Below are 14,605 nucleotides of genomic sequence, written 5' to 3' on the forward strand. Positions count from 1 at the left end.
AGGCTGAGCATGATGCTACTCATTACCTCTAAATTAAATGTGGGGTCATGGGTGCTTCATGACCTTTACCAAGAGATCTTTTGATCAAGAGAGAAATGTCATTGGGTACTCTGTTTAAAAGCAGCGCCGATTTCAGAAATAAAATGCTTATTTTAAACAATTTTTCATTTCTATCGTACTTGATTACAATTTTACATTTTGTCAGACCTTCAGAGTGAGCTCGTGTCATTGTGCAGTGTGTGCTGGCTCCGAATCAAGCGTTTGCTGGGAATCATGGCTGAGGCATCAAGAAGATCTGCAGACTTCTTTTTCAGTGTTTAATCGTGAGATTGTCAGTTTTCAATATGTTTGAGTGTTAAATGATAAAAAGATATCCCTTTCACTATAAGTTATTTTGCCAGATGGAATTTTTGTTTGAAGAAGACGCTGAAAATATATTTCATGATGTCCATCACCCACCCGTCCATTTTCTACACCCATTTAATCCAATTCAGGGTCTCGGGTGGTTGGAGCCTATCCCAGCTGTCATCAGGAAAAAGGCACGGTAGACCTTGGACAGGTCACCAGTTCACCACAGGGCCAAAAAACCATGGACACTCACAGGCACTCTTAAGATCAATTTAGAATCACCCATTAACCTAATGTGTGCCTTTTGACAATGAGAGGAAGCTGGAGTGCCTGGACAAAAGCCACACATGTACAGGGGAACACACAAACACCATACAGAAAGCCTTCAGCTGAGATTTGAACCAGTAGCCTTCTCACTGTGAGGCAACAGTGCTGTCTCACCATTGTGCTGTCTGTCATAATGGTCATGTTTAACTATGATAGAGGAAAAGCAAATACTTGTATATGAGGCCAAAAGTAAAGTACAAATGGCCTCATTTGGGTATTCCACAGGTTTCATATTGGTCTAATGTGAGTTGCCCACCTTGACCCACAGATAAGATGCTTGTTTTGGGCGAGTGCTTATTCAGTTTTCATAAGTACTCATGATCAATGTGGGGAATTCACATGAGGCTAATATGGAACCCAGATACAATCCCATATGGGGTCCATTTTTCAGCTCATCCATAACTCACATAGACCAAACATAGGTTGGGTGGTGCCAGAAAATAGAAATAGAAATAGAAAAATTCTTTATTCATCCCCCAGTGGGGGAAATTCAAATTAGTCGAGTAGCTCAAAAAATCTTAAATATTTACAATGATTGCATACTAGACAACAACAAGAACAATAATATTAATAATAATATGAATAATAATAACAATCAATGACGAAATAAATAAATTTGAGAAGAACATGTCAGCAGTCACAGTTAAAATCGCTACTCCTGGTATTTAAAAACAGTAAGAGTTACTTGATTTTTTCGTCTTTGGAAATTTGAATATATGTTAAGTGTTGGCATCATAAACTGTCTACTTCGTAAATAATTCAGGATTAAATTATTCCGTGATTTTTAACATGCATTTCTAAGCGGAACTCCCCGCACTTGTGTTTTGACACGTCAGCTGAAGGCGCCGGACTCGTTTACACGCTGCACGTAACATACTTCCTGGCTCTTCTATGTTGATGTCCCCCCCGATGTAACCTGTGTTAAACCAAACGGTAGTTGTATTTCTCCTGTTTATTGTCTCTTTTAAGATGCCGTCGACTTTCAGCTGAATAAATTCGATCATTTTTGACGTTTTTTGGCTCTGTGATTCCGCCGTTTGTGTTTTGCTTTGATTTAGCATGCTATCATCAAAAGGTATGCATGAATCCATCTCTTTTCTTTTTCATCTCGCGCTTTTCTACGACTGTTTGTCCCCAATAGAAAACATGTTTGAACTGTTTCCTTTATCTAAGTGTGTTTGCGCTAATTTTCTTTTTAACACTAGCTTTCATATTACTGTACTTGGTCGCTATAAGGTCACAGCTGCAAACTTTTTCCATTCAGCCTATTTTCTGTGCAGATGGCCCTACACTCTTGCCACTCATCCGTTTCATATTCAGAACGACATTGTCTTTTATGTCAAGACATTATGGTACGACAGGTCAAAGTAAAACTTTTGTTCTCTGTGAAGTTCAGACTATTAAAACCTTTTCATAGTCGCTTCACAGACTTGGACTTTATTGTGAATTTGTTTAGCTGTTTCACGTATCTCTCTCCTCTCTCAGTAGATTTGCTCAGGGCACAGCAGATTTGATGCCCACAGCTTCATCATGGAGCCCTTAGATCTGACCACACATAAGAACGGGCGGCAGAGGAAGCTGACCCTCCCACCTGGACACATGAGGGACATAGGAGAGACGACCTCCTCTGAGCCAGAGGTGGAGGAGGAAACGGAGGGTCTTATCAGAGGGTCGGACTCCGAGGACAGGGGGCATCGCAGAGTCCGTCCTGGGATCCGTGGCGAGCTGGGGAATGTGTTGCTACTTCTGTTCCTGTACGTTCTGCAGGGGATTCCTCTCGGACTGGCTGGCAGCATTCCCCTGATCTTGCAGAGTAAGACCGTCAGCTACAAAGACCAAGCCTTCTTCAGCTTCGTCTTCTGGCCATTCAGTCTGAAGCTCTTCTGGGCACCACTGGTAGACGCTTTGTACTTCAGCAGGTTTGGTAGAAGGTAAGAAAGAAACTCAATGCGGTTGTCCTACCTTTTTTTTTTTTTTTTTTTTTTTTTTTTTTAAAAATTTAGATGGATAGTTTTCCTCACCTCTCAATGCTTTCTACAGGAAGTCGTGGTTGGTGCCCACACAGTACCTGCTGGGCCTCTTCATGCTCTACCTTTCTGTAAAGGTCAATTCACTGCTGCAGAGCGAAGGAGGACCGGACATTGTGACGCTCACTGGGGTCTTCTTCATGCTTGCCTTCCTGGCAGCCACACAGGTAATCATTAATAAAGACAGGTATACAAGCACATACTATATTCAGAAAGCCACATACTCATATCCTCTTTTAACTCTCTCTCTCTGTAAGGATATAGCTGTGGATGGCTGGGCCCTGACTATGTTATCCAGAGAAAATGTGGGCTATGCATCTACATGCAACTCTGTAGGTCAAACAGCTGGCTACTTCCTGGGGAATGTGCTCTTTCTGGCTCTGGAGTCTGCTGACTTTTGCAACAAATACCTCAGAATAGAGCCCAAAGACTCGGGCATTGTCACCCTGCCAGGTAGTCTTTGCACATTAGCTAACAGATTAATAAAACAGATTATTTTTGTTTTATTCTATTTATATCTCTCTTTTTATTATTAAGGTTGTCAATTCATATAATCAGTTTGCTGTCGTGTAACTTGTTTGTTTTGCTGTTGCTCCTCTGCTGCAGATTTCTTGTTCTTTTGGGGAATAGTGTTCTTGGTCTCCACCACTGTGGTAGCCATCTTTAAAAGGGAAAATGAACACGGGAAAGGGAAGAGGAGAACTCCCGCAGAGACACAGAGCGTCATGGAAACCTACAAGTTGCTGTTCTCTATCGTCAAGATGCCCACAGTCTTCACATTTTGTGCCTTGCTTCTCACGGCAAAAGTACTTAGCCGCTACTAGACTAATGTTTGATTTAACTTTGAAACATACCTTTAAAGGTGTTGCTTTCACATGTCTGCTGGGTACAAAGAGCCACGAGGAAAAGTTTTAACTTCAGACCTCTTTGTGCGCTTTAGATTGGTTTCTCCGCAGCAGATGCAGTCACTGGTCTGAAGCTGGTGGAGGCTGGAGTTCCGAAGGAGCAGCTGGCGTTGCTGGCAGTGCCCATGGTGCCTCTGCAGATCCTTCTGCCTGTGGTCATCAGCAGATACACAGCGGGGCCCCGACCTCTGGACGTTTTCTATAAAGCGTTCCCTTTCAGGTGGGCCACAAATCCACCCACACTTGAAAATCAATAATCGGTAAACTAAGATATAACACAGTGTTGTTCTGGTTTGCAGGTTGCTTATAGGGCTGGAGTATGCTCTCCTGGTTTGGTGGACCCCCAGTGTAAAACAAGAAGGAGGATTCCCAGTTTACTACTATGCCATAGTGCTGCTCAGCTACGCATTACATCAGGTTTGATGTTAATTTGCTTATTCTCTGGCTCAGCCTCCTGTTTTCAGCTTTTAGTTAAGACCATACTATCAGTTTTCTAGGTGGTGGGATCTTAGCAACACAAGGGCCGAACTGCAGCTGACTAAATGGTTATTTACTCCCTGTGCAGTGTACACCGATGGCCTGTTTGTAAGACAATTTTGAGCACTGTGTGTCTGGTTTTCAGTGTTTGTTTTTTTTGGTACATTTATAGAAACGGTGTTTCACTTTTTTGGTATAAATCTTTTTGTTCTTCTGAAAGATCTGTAGAGATATAAAAGTCCACACCAGGAAAGAGTTCTTCTCTCCCACAGTGGATTCTGCTCCTGATTTTTCCTCAAATGCCTTGTTTGCGTTGCAAGGCTTTTTCCTCCCTCACTAATCTACCTAATGGTGCAACTAATTTCCATAATAACTGCCGAGCGACCTGTTTGACACATCTTTGAACAAAGAAGGAGCAAATGCCAGACGACGCCATTTTTCTTTGTACAATCGATCATATCCGACCAGACCAGATAAGATAAGGCCCATTGGGGGCACTAAAGCAGCAGGGCCTTAAAGAGACAGAATCTAAAATGGAATATGTCAGAAACGAGGTGCCATATGAGGAAAAATTCAGATTTTTGTAATAAAAGGAAAATTCTGAAGCTGCAGATGATGCTAACATGGGCTCTTGAAACAAAAAAAAAGGGAAAAAGAAACCTGGTGTGGAAAGCTCTTTCAACATCCCAGGAAGTGAAGCTCTCGTGTTTTGTCTCCAGGTGGCGCTGTACAGCATGTATGTGGCCTGCATGGCATTCCATGCCAAAGTGAGTGACCCCCTCATAGGCGGGACCTACATGACTCTGCTGAACACAGTGACAAACCTCGGAGGAAACTGGCCTTCCACTGTGGCTCTGTGGATGGTCGATCCCCTGACCTCTAAGGAGTGCCAGGGAGCCCCCGGACAGAGCTGTGGCTCTTCAGTGGAGGCCGGGGTAAGTAGGAGGGAAATGACGGTGTGTATGTTCTCATCCTGAAAAGTAAAAAATAGAAACAGCTTCTGATGCGGTCCCCTTTCCCGTCTCCAGCTGTGCACAAAGGAAGGCGGTGTGTGTGTGACGACCTTGGACGGCTACTTCGTGGAGTCTTTGGTGTGTGTTGTGATCGGTTTGGTCTGGTGGTTGTGGTTGGGGAAGAAAATGAGGCGGCTGCAGGAGCAGAGCCCTTCTGCATGGAGATGCAGAGTGAACCAGTGACATTACTCCACATCATCACAGTCCGCACTACTGACAGTTGCACCTGCATATTCTGCTCCAAAAATGAGTATTTGCTAGACTTGCTGTAATCCCATCATCTGTCTGGTCTAGTTTCTCTGGTCCTCCTTTAGCTGCTACATTTACCTTCAAACATGTCCCTTTTAAGTGCACATGTGGAGAAATTCATCTTTGTTGTCTCGTCTGAAGGTTAAAATACGTAAATCATAATTCCTGTCAGCCATTAAAGTGGCCCACTGAAACCTAGAACTGGTCGAATTTGCTAGAAATATACGATATGTATTTTAAATTGAAAGCAAAAGTTTAATTTATTTATGTTTTTTCTTTTTTTTTAAACTACCTTATGCTGCTTGAACTAGCTCGAGGAAACCAGGGCTGTGTCAAGTGTGTATGTGTGTGTGTGTGTGTGTGTGTATGTATATATATCTATAGATATATATATCTATAGATATATAGATATATATATATTGGTTCTTAACATTTGAACCCTCTACATAAGAAACAAAAATCTTGTGCAAAGAAGTAAACTCAGCACTTAAATCCCGGATTTAGCTTCATTTAACCTACATGAAAGGAGTATTTTATAGAAAAGGACAGATCTGTGTGTGCAAGGATGCGACTTCTTGTTCATATGAGACCTGATGCAGTTTAACTGTGAAGAACACCTTTCATTGCTGTTTGACTCCAACTGAAGCCGATTGTTTGTTTTTTTTAATGGTTATTTAAATACGTTAGTCTCCGCTGAGGTCTTTTGTGCCTTGTTTCGTCTTTCAAAGTTTTCGGAAGAATCGGTTGAAAGCCAGCGTATTCCGAGCTGTAGTGTCCCTAACGATGGTAAACTGATGGTAAACTGATGGTAAACTGATGGTAAATGCTCACCATGTGCTCTGGTTTCAGTAACATGCTGAATAATCAACACGGCAGCTTTCATCCCTCAGTTATTCCTCTGAGTTTGAAGTACACATTCCTTATGAAGAATTTAATTTGCACCTCATGACATAAAACTAGAGTTTTGTTGGAGCAGCCCCCCCCTTTTCTTTTTTTTCTCTGGACCAACTGATCATTTTGAACTATCTTTGTATTCGAGGCATTGTTAATCATTCAGAAAGAAGACAGTTTAAGCCTGCATATCTGGTCATTTGATTATCAGTCTACATTTAGTTTGAAGTGGGGCAGCGTTCTCAAATTCTCTAGCTGCATTGCTGCTACATATACTGCACATTTATTCTTATAGCAACACATAGTTAAAGGAAAACAATGTAACATCCATGTTGTCTAAACCTGCGGAGTAGCTCAAGGAGGCATTTGCAGATTCCACCTTAATGCCATCGGGGAGAAATATGCAGCTGTAGCTGTAATAAATCCAACTGACTGGTAGTTCCAGGACTGCCTGGATAGATTTATTCTGGACATTTTGTTGGCTTCTTAAATATACAGCACACGCAGCTGGTGGACTTGTGGTTCCATCGCTGTTGCTTGTAATAAATAGACTGAATTTACTGCTGACAGAGTGATTCAGATCCCAGAGCAGCAGCCTTGGGAGAGATGATTGATAAGCAAATGCTCCAGCGGTGAGTTCATACTGTGCATAGAACTGTATGTTAAGAGTATTTTGTCACAATCCAACCCCTCTGTCAGGTGTACTGTCACCATTTAGGAAAGATCTCATTCTGATTGCACATGCCTGCTCTGTGAACCACAGGCTCCGACACTTTGGCTGACTATTGTAACGGCTGTTTTGGCTTTCCGGCACCGATTCTGCTGAAACTCACACGTTTCCTCTCAGACTGTGCATCAAACTCTGCTTACAACTTACAATCTGCTTACATATGGGGCCTTTCATGTTTGTGTGTGGCGGTTTGTTAACTGCCAGTTTCCTCCAAAGATTTTTTTTATTTTTTAAGACCACAGAGGACTGCGTTTGTCGATCTGATTTTCTTTCACAAACAGAATAACTGTTAGATTGTGTTCTTTTCTTATAATGATTTTAGTCTGCTAAACTGGCCTTTAGGTGGTGGTGAACTGCTCTGAGATCAGCAACAGGAAATCTCAAATTCCCTTGTAATGCTTTAGTTGATAGATATTTTTTTTTAACATTTCAAATCGGTGCTTTTACTTTAATTTGCACACATTTTGTTTACAATGACTTCATTTTGACCCCATCGTTACAGGAAGAGCACTGTGTGATTGTGATGGAAAACTGAGATCTGAAATCTTTGTAATAAAAGAAATTCTACACTTGTGTCTCCAACTGTTTTTCTATAAACTTATATAAAATACTCTACACAAAAGACACAACGCGCTTGTGTTTTTTGAAATTGTCTTTTATTCATAACTGTCTTTGCTTGTCAGGAGGTTCTAAAATTTCCGTTCCTGAAAAAGTTAATGCTGATGCAAGAGGCTGTAAATGTTGAAGTCTTTGGAGCGTCAAAACCCCACAGCTGCAAACCGTGACCAGATCAACTGGCGCTACAGTCTCAGGCCCCTCCGAGGGCCCGCTGAGGCCCAGCGTCTCCTGGCAACCAGGCGGTGAGGAGGGCGTGGTCGGGTCACTTTGTTTTGGGTGGCGATATGACGTGAGAGAAGCTAATGTTGCACCCAGCTGAATTACCCAGGGATGCAACCCAACTGAAGAGAGATGGCTGAAGTATGGATACCACATCAAACAAACCGCTTTTTTTTTTTTGTTCTTTTTTTTTCATTCACAACACCAATGCTGAAAGAATGGAAAGTCAACTACTTCTTCAGATCTAATTCAGGCTCTCTGATTCCTAGCTGATGTATAGCACAGGTAATACACCCGCTTTGTAAGACTGTGAAACGCAAAGCTACTCTCATCAACCACAGAGCCTCTCGCTCGTCTGCTGGAGCAAACATCTCTTTGATTTTACTTATTTTTTAAATAGCAATCTATAATGAATTCATTCTCTTTCTTTCGGAGCCAGGAAGCTTTCTGTCACAGAGGAAGACTCTTTCCAACAGAACCTCCTCGCTGGCGTTCACTGAAGGCGACACCTTGTAGCGCAGCTGGAAGCAAACCGTGTGAGGATGATGATGATGATGATGATCGCCTTTGATTTCCAGGCCACAGACGTGACGAAGACAGAGGTCGGCAGACCCGAGGTGTCGGTGGAGGAGTGGTCAGAGCGCGATGTCGTCGGCCGCACGCCCGATGCACGCACGCACAAACTCCATGTATGTGCAGATGTGCGATTTTGGATTTTCATTGTCTCTAGCATCCATACCTTTTTTTCTTTGTTTTTTAAAAAAAAATATCAACAAAGGAAAAAAAAAAAAGACAAAAGAAAAAGAGAGTCATGGGTCATAGGTTCATACGTAGATGCTCGGGCCGTTTGGCCACGACAGGGTAAGCCTGCTGCTTCATCTGAGCCAGGTTGGCCCCGGCAGGCTGACGGATGGGGAGAGGCGCCGAGGCCTCGGAGCTGTTTGTGACGTCCATCTGCTCTGGAGTGGACACCTCCATTGCCTGGTCCTGAGGAGACTGGAGGACACTCGGTCCTCCGCCGGGGAGGAGGGCGCTACGGGACCACCCGGGGCTGAGAGGACAAAATAAGAGTGAGGACTCCGGGATGGAGAATTTGTTTTTGAGTGTCAGTTCAACGCTTATGAATTCTACAAATGGATTCCTCTCTGAAGCACCTGCTGCGGACGGGCTGACATACCTGAGAGGCGTTCTTGGGCTGTCTGTGATACGTCGAGGTGAACGGATTTTTGGCTCAAATGAGAACCTTTCTTTGATGTTATCCAAGACCGATGGGGCAACATATGTAAAACCCTAAAACAAATTAAAAAAAATAAGAAGGTTCCAGCTGAATACTGAGCCAAACAGCTAAAACATCACCAACGTTAACAAAAGTGGAAGAAAATACACTGAGATGTTACCAGGAAGGCTTGATTGGCGCTCTCACTGAGGGTCGAGTCATCCGGGCTGTCAACTGGCGTCTGACTGGTGAACTTTGAGTCAAACTGACTCACATCATCTGCAGATTGCTGCAAAGACAGAAGGCAGAAAGCACAGATGATCCACTAAGTAAACAGGAGGACTGCCTGAAACAGAAGAAGATACATTGCTGAAACTTTAACTACTAACATCAGCGTTAGTTGTGAACATTTCTCAAATTTCCCACCCAGTAACAGATTTAATGTCCAATTCCGCCGTCCCTGTAGTCGAGCCCTGGTGATACTCACCAGGATAGGCTTGAAGGGAGGCTCCACTTTCCGAGCCAACAGATCCTCCCAGTTGATGTGTCGAAAGAAAGGATGTGCCTAATGGAGAACAAACAGAGTGGGTACAAAAACGCTGCCACGCCTACTTCCACAACAATAAGAGGGCGAGTGTCAATACAAGTGCGTCCGGGGAGGGCGTGTTGAGTCTCCTCCGTGCTCGAGTGCTTTGGAGAACAGGAGGGTTTAAATAAACCAGCTGCAGCTAAAGAGAATTCTACCAACGTTTACTTCTTTAGCTCCTTTTCACCATATCAAAATGTGGATTTCTTCTTATTTCAGCGGCACCGATCAAAACATCGTGATAAATACGCCAAATACTGTAGCTTTGGCATGCGATATAAAAGAAAAGGTGCTCGGCGACAGGGTGCCTCACATTCTCACCTGCACTTCTGTGGCGTCACCCGCTCCGGCTCCCAGCCTCGACGAGGCGTTTCTCTTCAGCAACTGTCCAACCAGCAGTCAAATGTTAAGGGGAATACTACCTGGAGAACCACATCGATGAGCACTTCAAACAACATGAGGAAATACCCGTTTCAGGAGGTCTCTGGCTTCCTGCGTGAGGTAGGGCGGGAGGCTGAGCTTGCACTTCAGGATCTTGTCGATGGTCTTTTTGCGGTTCTCGCCGGTGAAAGGCGGCTGCAGGTAGAGAAGAGGTTGATTAATGGTGGTCTGTGATTAATAGTGATGCAGGGCGCTCCTGAAGGCTGGAAATGTTTGACTGACCGCTCCTGTGAGCATGTCGTACATCAGGGCGCCCAGACTCCACCAGTCCACCGCCCTGTTGTGCCCGCTTCTCATTAAGATCTCTGGGGCCCTGCGACACATAAAAGTCCACATTTTGTATTATCAGAAACGAGTAAAAAAAAAAACCTTGGTGAGGAAGTGTACAAAAGGGAAGTGAAAAATGCAAGAGCGGAAATGGATCGGCTGAGAAAAGGAAACGACCGTACATGTATTCGATGGTTCCACAGAAAGTGTGTGTGACCGTCCCGTCGTGAATGGATTCCTTACACAGACCAAAGTCGGTCAGCTTCACGTGACCTGGAGGGGAAGCGGCACATTTTGAAACACAAACCCCCACAATTCTCGCACCAACATCTGGCAGCTTTGCATTCATTCACAATTAGACTGAAATAATCTGACAGTTTAAGATAGAAATGGGCCTCCTCGGACTCACCTTGGCTGTTCAGCATGATGTTTTCAGGCTTCAGGTCTCTGTAGATGATGCCCTTCTGGTGCAGGTGACCCAGAGCCATGGAGATCTCTGCCAGGTAAAAACTGGACAAAAAGAAAAGAAAATACATCAGCTTCATGCCAAGAAATAGCACATTACTTCTACATTTGCTTTCAGTTTCAGTAAGTTATCTACAGAGCTGATTCTTGTATGCTAAGTAAACAAAAGGGAATACTTTTACATTTACTTGCAGTTTAATATACTTTTAGATTACATTACATTACATTATCTGCATTTATTGGACTATTTTCTGAGGGAATTAACCGACAGTCAGCTTAAAAAGATAAAAGCAAACGCTCACCAGGCTGTGTCTTCCATGAAGATGCCCTCCCTCTCGAGCTGCATAAAGAGTTCTCCTCCTGAACAGGTGAAAACACGGGTGAAAAACATCAAGGCATCATAGTGATGTGAGGCGAGAGCGACATGCTTCTGAGGCTCTGTTGATGGAATTCGGCTGACTTTGGTGGTCCAAAAAGCAGAAATGCACTGTGGTGTCCCTGATTCATACAGAATGTCTACTCACCACTCAGGTATTCCAGGATGAGGTACAGCTTCCCTCCTGTCTGGAAGGCATAGATCAGATCCACGATGAAGGGATGCTTCACTTCTTCCAGGATGTTCCTCTCTGCCTTTGTATGGGCTGTGTCCTTAGCATTACGAACGATCATAGCCTGACGCCCGCGGCGAGAGAAAAGGAATCAACATCAGCTCAGAAACGCATACAGATGACGGCCTTACGAGCCGTTTACCAGCTGCATAGATGGCGATGACGACATGGTAAAGCCACAGTGCAAAAGACTATTACAATATGCACGATGTAATAATATAAAAGAGGTTCTCGATAAGATTCAATGACGAGTAGGAACTGAAACCAGATCAAGATCTTTCACTTTAAAACATCTGAACTGCAGGTGTTTTGCTGAATAAACTCCAGCAGCAGGTGGATTTTCATTATTTCTGTAAATCTACACAAATTAATAGATTTAGCTTAATGAGGCAGGATAAGACGCAGCCAAATCATTTCATTATGTTCTGAGTTTTTCTTTTAAAAACTTTTATTAATTAAGGCAAGGCAAAGGCAAAAGACGAGGCTTTAAAAGACGCTTTTATAATTGTGTGGGGTGCAGTAATATCAGCAGTGGACAGATTCTGTTCCTGTAGCTTTCCACAGCCTCTCCTCTCTCTGAAGCCGCTCTTACTGCTGTTTACCAAACACTTGGTCCGACAGCTGACGAGCTGCATGTCAACAGCAACGTTGTCTCAGCGTTGAGGGTTTAGAGCTGCGACAGCAGCCTAATTAGGAATTCTGTTTTGACCTCATATTCGCATGCGGAGCAATGTCATATAATGAATAATGACAACCATACTGGTTTAGCACCACTTCCTAAGTATTTATTTTGTTTTTAAATCCATGACGGGCTGTGAGACATTTAGACTTGTTGGGAGGGCTCAGTTTTCGACAAAAACAGTGAATATTTGACAAAATTGAAAGAAAAAAAATAAATCAGTTTATTTGCATTTGATCTTCGAAAAGCTTATGATCTCAAATTGAGCTTTAAATGAGCTTACTGCAACTAAACTCTTTCCTACAGCGTGTCTACAGGCTGGGAGCATCTAACAGGTTAGGACAGTTCTGCCACTCACCTAAATCCTGGAGAAAGGACGAGCTCCTCACTTTAGAAACTTCCCGTCAGTGAACACGAGTACAGCAATGGTCACTGACACGTTTGGGCAAGCTGGGACTGATTTCATACCCTGAACTTGCACCATAAACACGAGTTCTATAGGTTCTACCAAGGTGTTTCTGCACTCAAATGCACACCGCCTGTAAGCGTGGCAACAGGAACAAATTGCTGACATTTAGCAGATCTTCAATGTGTCACTGGTGTCACGTGAAGCAGAAGCAGCCGTCAACATCAAGCTGAAGCTAGCGGGCCGAGGCGGAGCGTTTGAAGTTCAGTGCAGATGGCAACCTACCAGCTAGCAGTGAAATCTTACCCCACCGCTGGTCTCAGCGAAAGCCAATATTTGTGGACAGAAGCACCGTACCGTTTATTTGTAATAACATGCAACATGTTGGCATGACACACACTGACAGCAGCTGCTGTAATCCAACCAGAGCAGGACTGTCCTGCAGCTAATGAGGGAATGGAAAAAAGAAGAAGATTAAGTACCTTTTTTAAAACTTTCATGGCAAATATTTTGCCCGACGCAGCTCCAACAACTTTTCGAACTTGGAAAACCTGCACGACAAAGAAAAAGAGATGCACACGTTTAATATACTCAAATAGTCAGATTGGAGTGATATGGCTCAGCTTAAATCTTATTGAGGCTAAAGGATCCACCACAACGCCACACCTTTCCGTAACCGCCCTTCCCCAGGACCCGCAGCAGCTCGAAGCACTCCGGCCTGATGTTCTCTGTGCCCTGGTTGACGTTGTCCTCAGAGATCTCAATCTTCTCGCAGTCATCCATGTTGCTGCAGTGAGACATACTTTGTGAGGTTTGCCCAGTTTGGACATTAAATGTTAAAGACACAACAGACGCTTAAATACTTACAATTCAAATCCACTGCACTGCTCCATGATATCGTTAATTTGAACCTGGTGAAGTGGAAAAACAGACAATAATTGAGTTGTTTTTCTCCTTTGTATAATCTATCTAATGGACGGGCGGAACATCATGTCGCTACAGCGTTATTCCAAGCCATTTATTCACATTTAGCCTCAAATTTGTTCCATCTCAGTTAAATGATGCACGGTACATGTGTGCAGGGTTGGGCAGTAACCATTCCACGTCATATTGATCATTTACCAAAATAAATACATTATAATAAAGACTGTAAAATGCATTTTAGCTGTAATGAAAAAGTAACGAGATGTTTAAAGAACAGGAGGAACTGAAACGTTTGTGGCCGTGCCCATTTTATTTAGTACATTCAACATGTCATCCAAATGTATTCAAGTTAAATGACATCTTCCTGTAATTCAATAGGTTGCTTTACTAATGACATGTAATATGTAGGCAGTTACTGGTTTAAGTAATCTGACTCTGCCCTGCATGTGTGTGCTGATCAGTGCTTTACTGACTCCATTCAGTCAGATAAGTACACTCCCATACAGCAAATGCTGGAGGCTTTGTTGCACTCGTGAAAGGACTGAAATGTGCATTAAAAAAAACAACAACTTGATTTTAAAATCACTGCTCAGTTCACCCACAGAAGCAAGCGGGTGTCAGCTCTCTCAGTTCCACTCAGTGACATCTAGCCAAAATAAACTGTTGCACACGGAGACACATTTACCACTGCAGCACCTTTGGCCAAGTAAGGCTGGCTTGCACAACTACATCCTGACAACGATGTGTTTGAGCTGGTCGACGTCAGCGACGCACGCAATTAATCACCGGCTAATGTTGAATAGTGATAGAAAAACAGAACATGTGGCGGTACTGTCACAGTAGCTGTCAGGCTAACGGTATTAGCCCTCCTGTTTGCAAAGGCCCGACAGCGCTGGCTGCAGGATGGAGCAGGCCTGCGGTCGCCGCTTGCAGGCTACCAGGCTAACAGCTAGCTAGCGTGCGTAAAGAGTTTCTGCTGTGACAGCTCCCGCAGTTGCGCTCAACAGCCTTTATCTAAGTACCTCCTCATTCTCATCATCGGAGACATTTTCCTCCGGCTGGTCCAAATCAATGTCAAACACTCCAGCCATGGCAGCGAGTTACTCGAATCGCTCTGTGACGGACTGCAAGAACAGCAAACGTCCCACACCTCATGGACAAACACACTCCGCCGCCATAACCGGTTACTACACTGAGCATGCGCACTAC

At 43.6% G+C, this 14,605-nt stretch overlaps 2 protein-coding genes across 6 annotated transcripts; one reads left to right on the plus strand and one right to left on the minus strand.

Moving 5' to 3' along the window:
- Positions 1–1,512: 1,512 nt before the first annotated feature.
- On the plus strand, positions 1,513–7,574 carry slc33a1 (solute carrier family 33 member 1). Of its 5 annotated transcripts, XR_011917146.1 has the most exons (10): positions 1,513–1,608; positions 2,164–2,606; positions 2,716–2,869; positions 2,960–3,155; positions 3,309–3,508; positions 3,643–3,827; positions 3,907–4,024; positions 4,804–5,019; positions 5,113–5,700; positions 5,731–7,574. XR_011917146.1 is itself a non-coding variant. In XM_072392729.1 (9 exons), the coding sequence occupies exons 2-9, from the start codon at positions 2,206–2,208 to the stop codon at positions 5,278–5,280; spliced, it is 1,638 nt and encodes a 545-aa protein (XP_072248830.1). In that variant the 5' UTR covers positions 1,513–1,608; positions 2,161–2,205; the 3' UTR covers positions 5,281–7,574. The 5 variants fall into 5 exon arrangements, 4 of the variants coding, with proteins under 4 accessions (XP_072248830.1, XP_072248829.1, XP_072248831.1 ...); XM_072392729.1 differs by having other exon boundaries at positions 2,161–2,606; positions 5,113–7,574; XM_072392728.1 differs by having other exon boundaries at positions 5,113–7,574.
- Positions 7,575–7,601: 27 nt separating this feature from the next.
- Positions 7,602–14,604, minus strand: rps6kb1b (ribosomal protein S6 kinase b, polypeptide 1b). The gene is made up of 15 exons (XM_072392732.1): positions 14,419–14,604; positions 13,340–13,383; positions 13,139–13,259; positions 12,955–13,023; positions 11,304–11,451; positions 11,082–11,139; positions 10,724–10,824; positions 10,497–10,587; positions 10,270–10,360; positions 10,075–10,182; positions 9,928–9,990; positions 9,508–9,585; positions 9,202–9,309; positions 8,982–9,094; positions 7,602–8,855 (listed from the first exon to the last, which is right to left on the minus strand). The coding sequence occupies exons 1-15, from the start codon at positions 14,485–14,487 to the stop codon at positions 8,621–8,623; spliced, it is 1,497 nt and encodes a 498-aa protein (XP_072248833.1). The 5' UTR covers positions 14,488–14,604; the 3' UTR covers positions 7,602–8,620.
- Between the last annotated feature and the right edge of the window lies 1 nt (position 14,605).

The sequence above is a fragment of the Leuresthes tenuis genome, unplaced genomic scaffold (assembly GCF_036924035.1).
Source record: "Leuresthes tenuis unplaced genomic scaffold, fLeuTen1.0.hap1 SCAF_9, whole genome shotgun sequence".
Taxonomy (NCBI): domain Eukaryota; kingdom Metazoa; phylum Chordata; class Actinopteri; order Atheriniformes; family Atherinopsidae; genus Leuresthes; species Leuresthes tenuis.

Bases quoted from the DNA above. Each gene is read 5' to 3' on its own strand.
- slc33a1 (XM_072392729.1), top strand. From the start codon at position 2,206: ATGGAGCCCTTAGATCTGACCACACATAAGAACGGGCGGCAGAGGAAG. The intron at 2,607-2,715 runs GTAAGAAAGAAA...TGCTTTCTACAG, and splicing joins TTCAGCAGGTTTGGTAGAAG to GAAGTCGTGGTTGGTGCCCA. The intron at 3,828-3,906 runs GTGGGCCACAAA...TCTGGTTTGCAG, and splicing joins TATAAAGCGTTCCCTTTCAG to GTTGCTTATAGGGCTGGAGT.
- rps6kb1b (XM_072392732.1), bottom strand. From the start codon at position 14,487: ATGGCTGGAGTGTTTGACATTGATTTGGACCAGCCGGAGGAAAATGTC. The intron at 10,361-10,496 runs GTACGGTCGTTT...TATGTGTCGCAG, and splicing joins TGTGGAACCATCGAATACAT to GGCCCCAGAGATCTTAATGA. The intron at 8,856-8,981 runs GTATGTCAGCCC...TTGTCCTCTCAG, and splicing joins AGCCCAAGAACGCCTCTCAG to CCCCGGGTGGTCCCGTAGCG.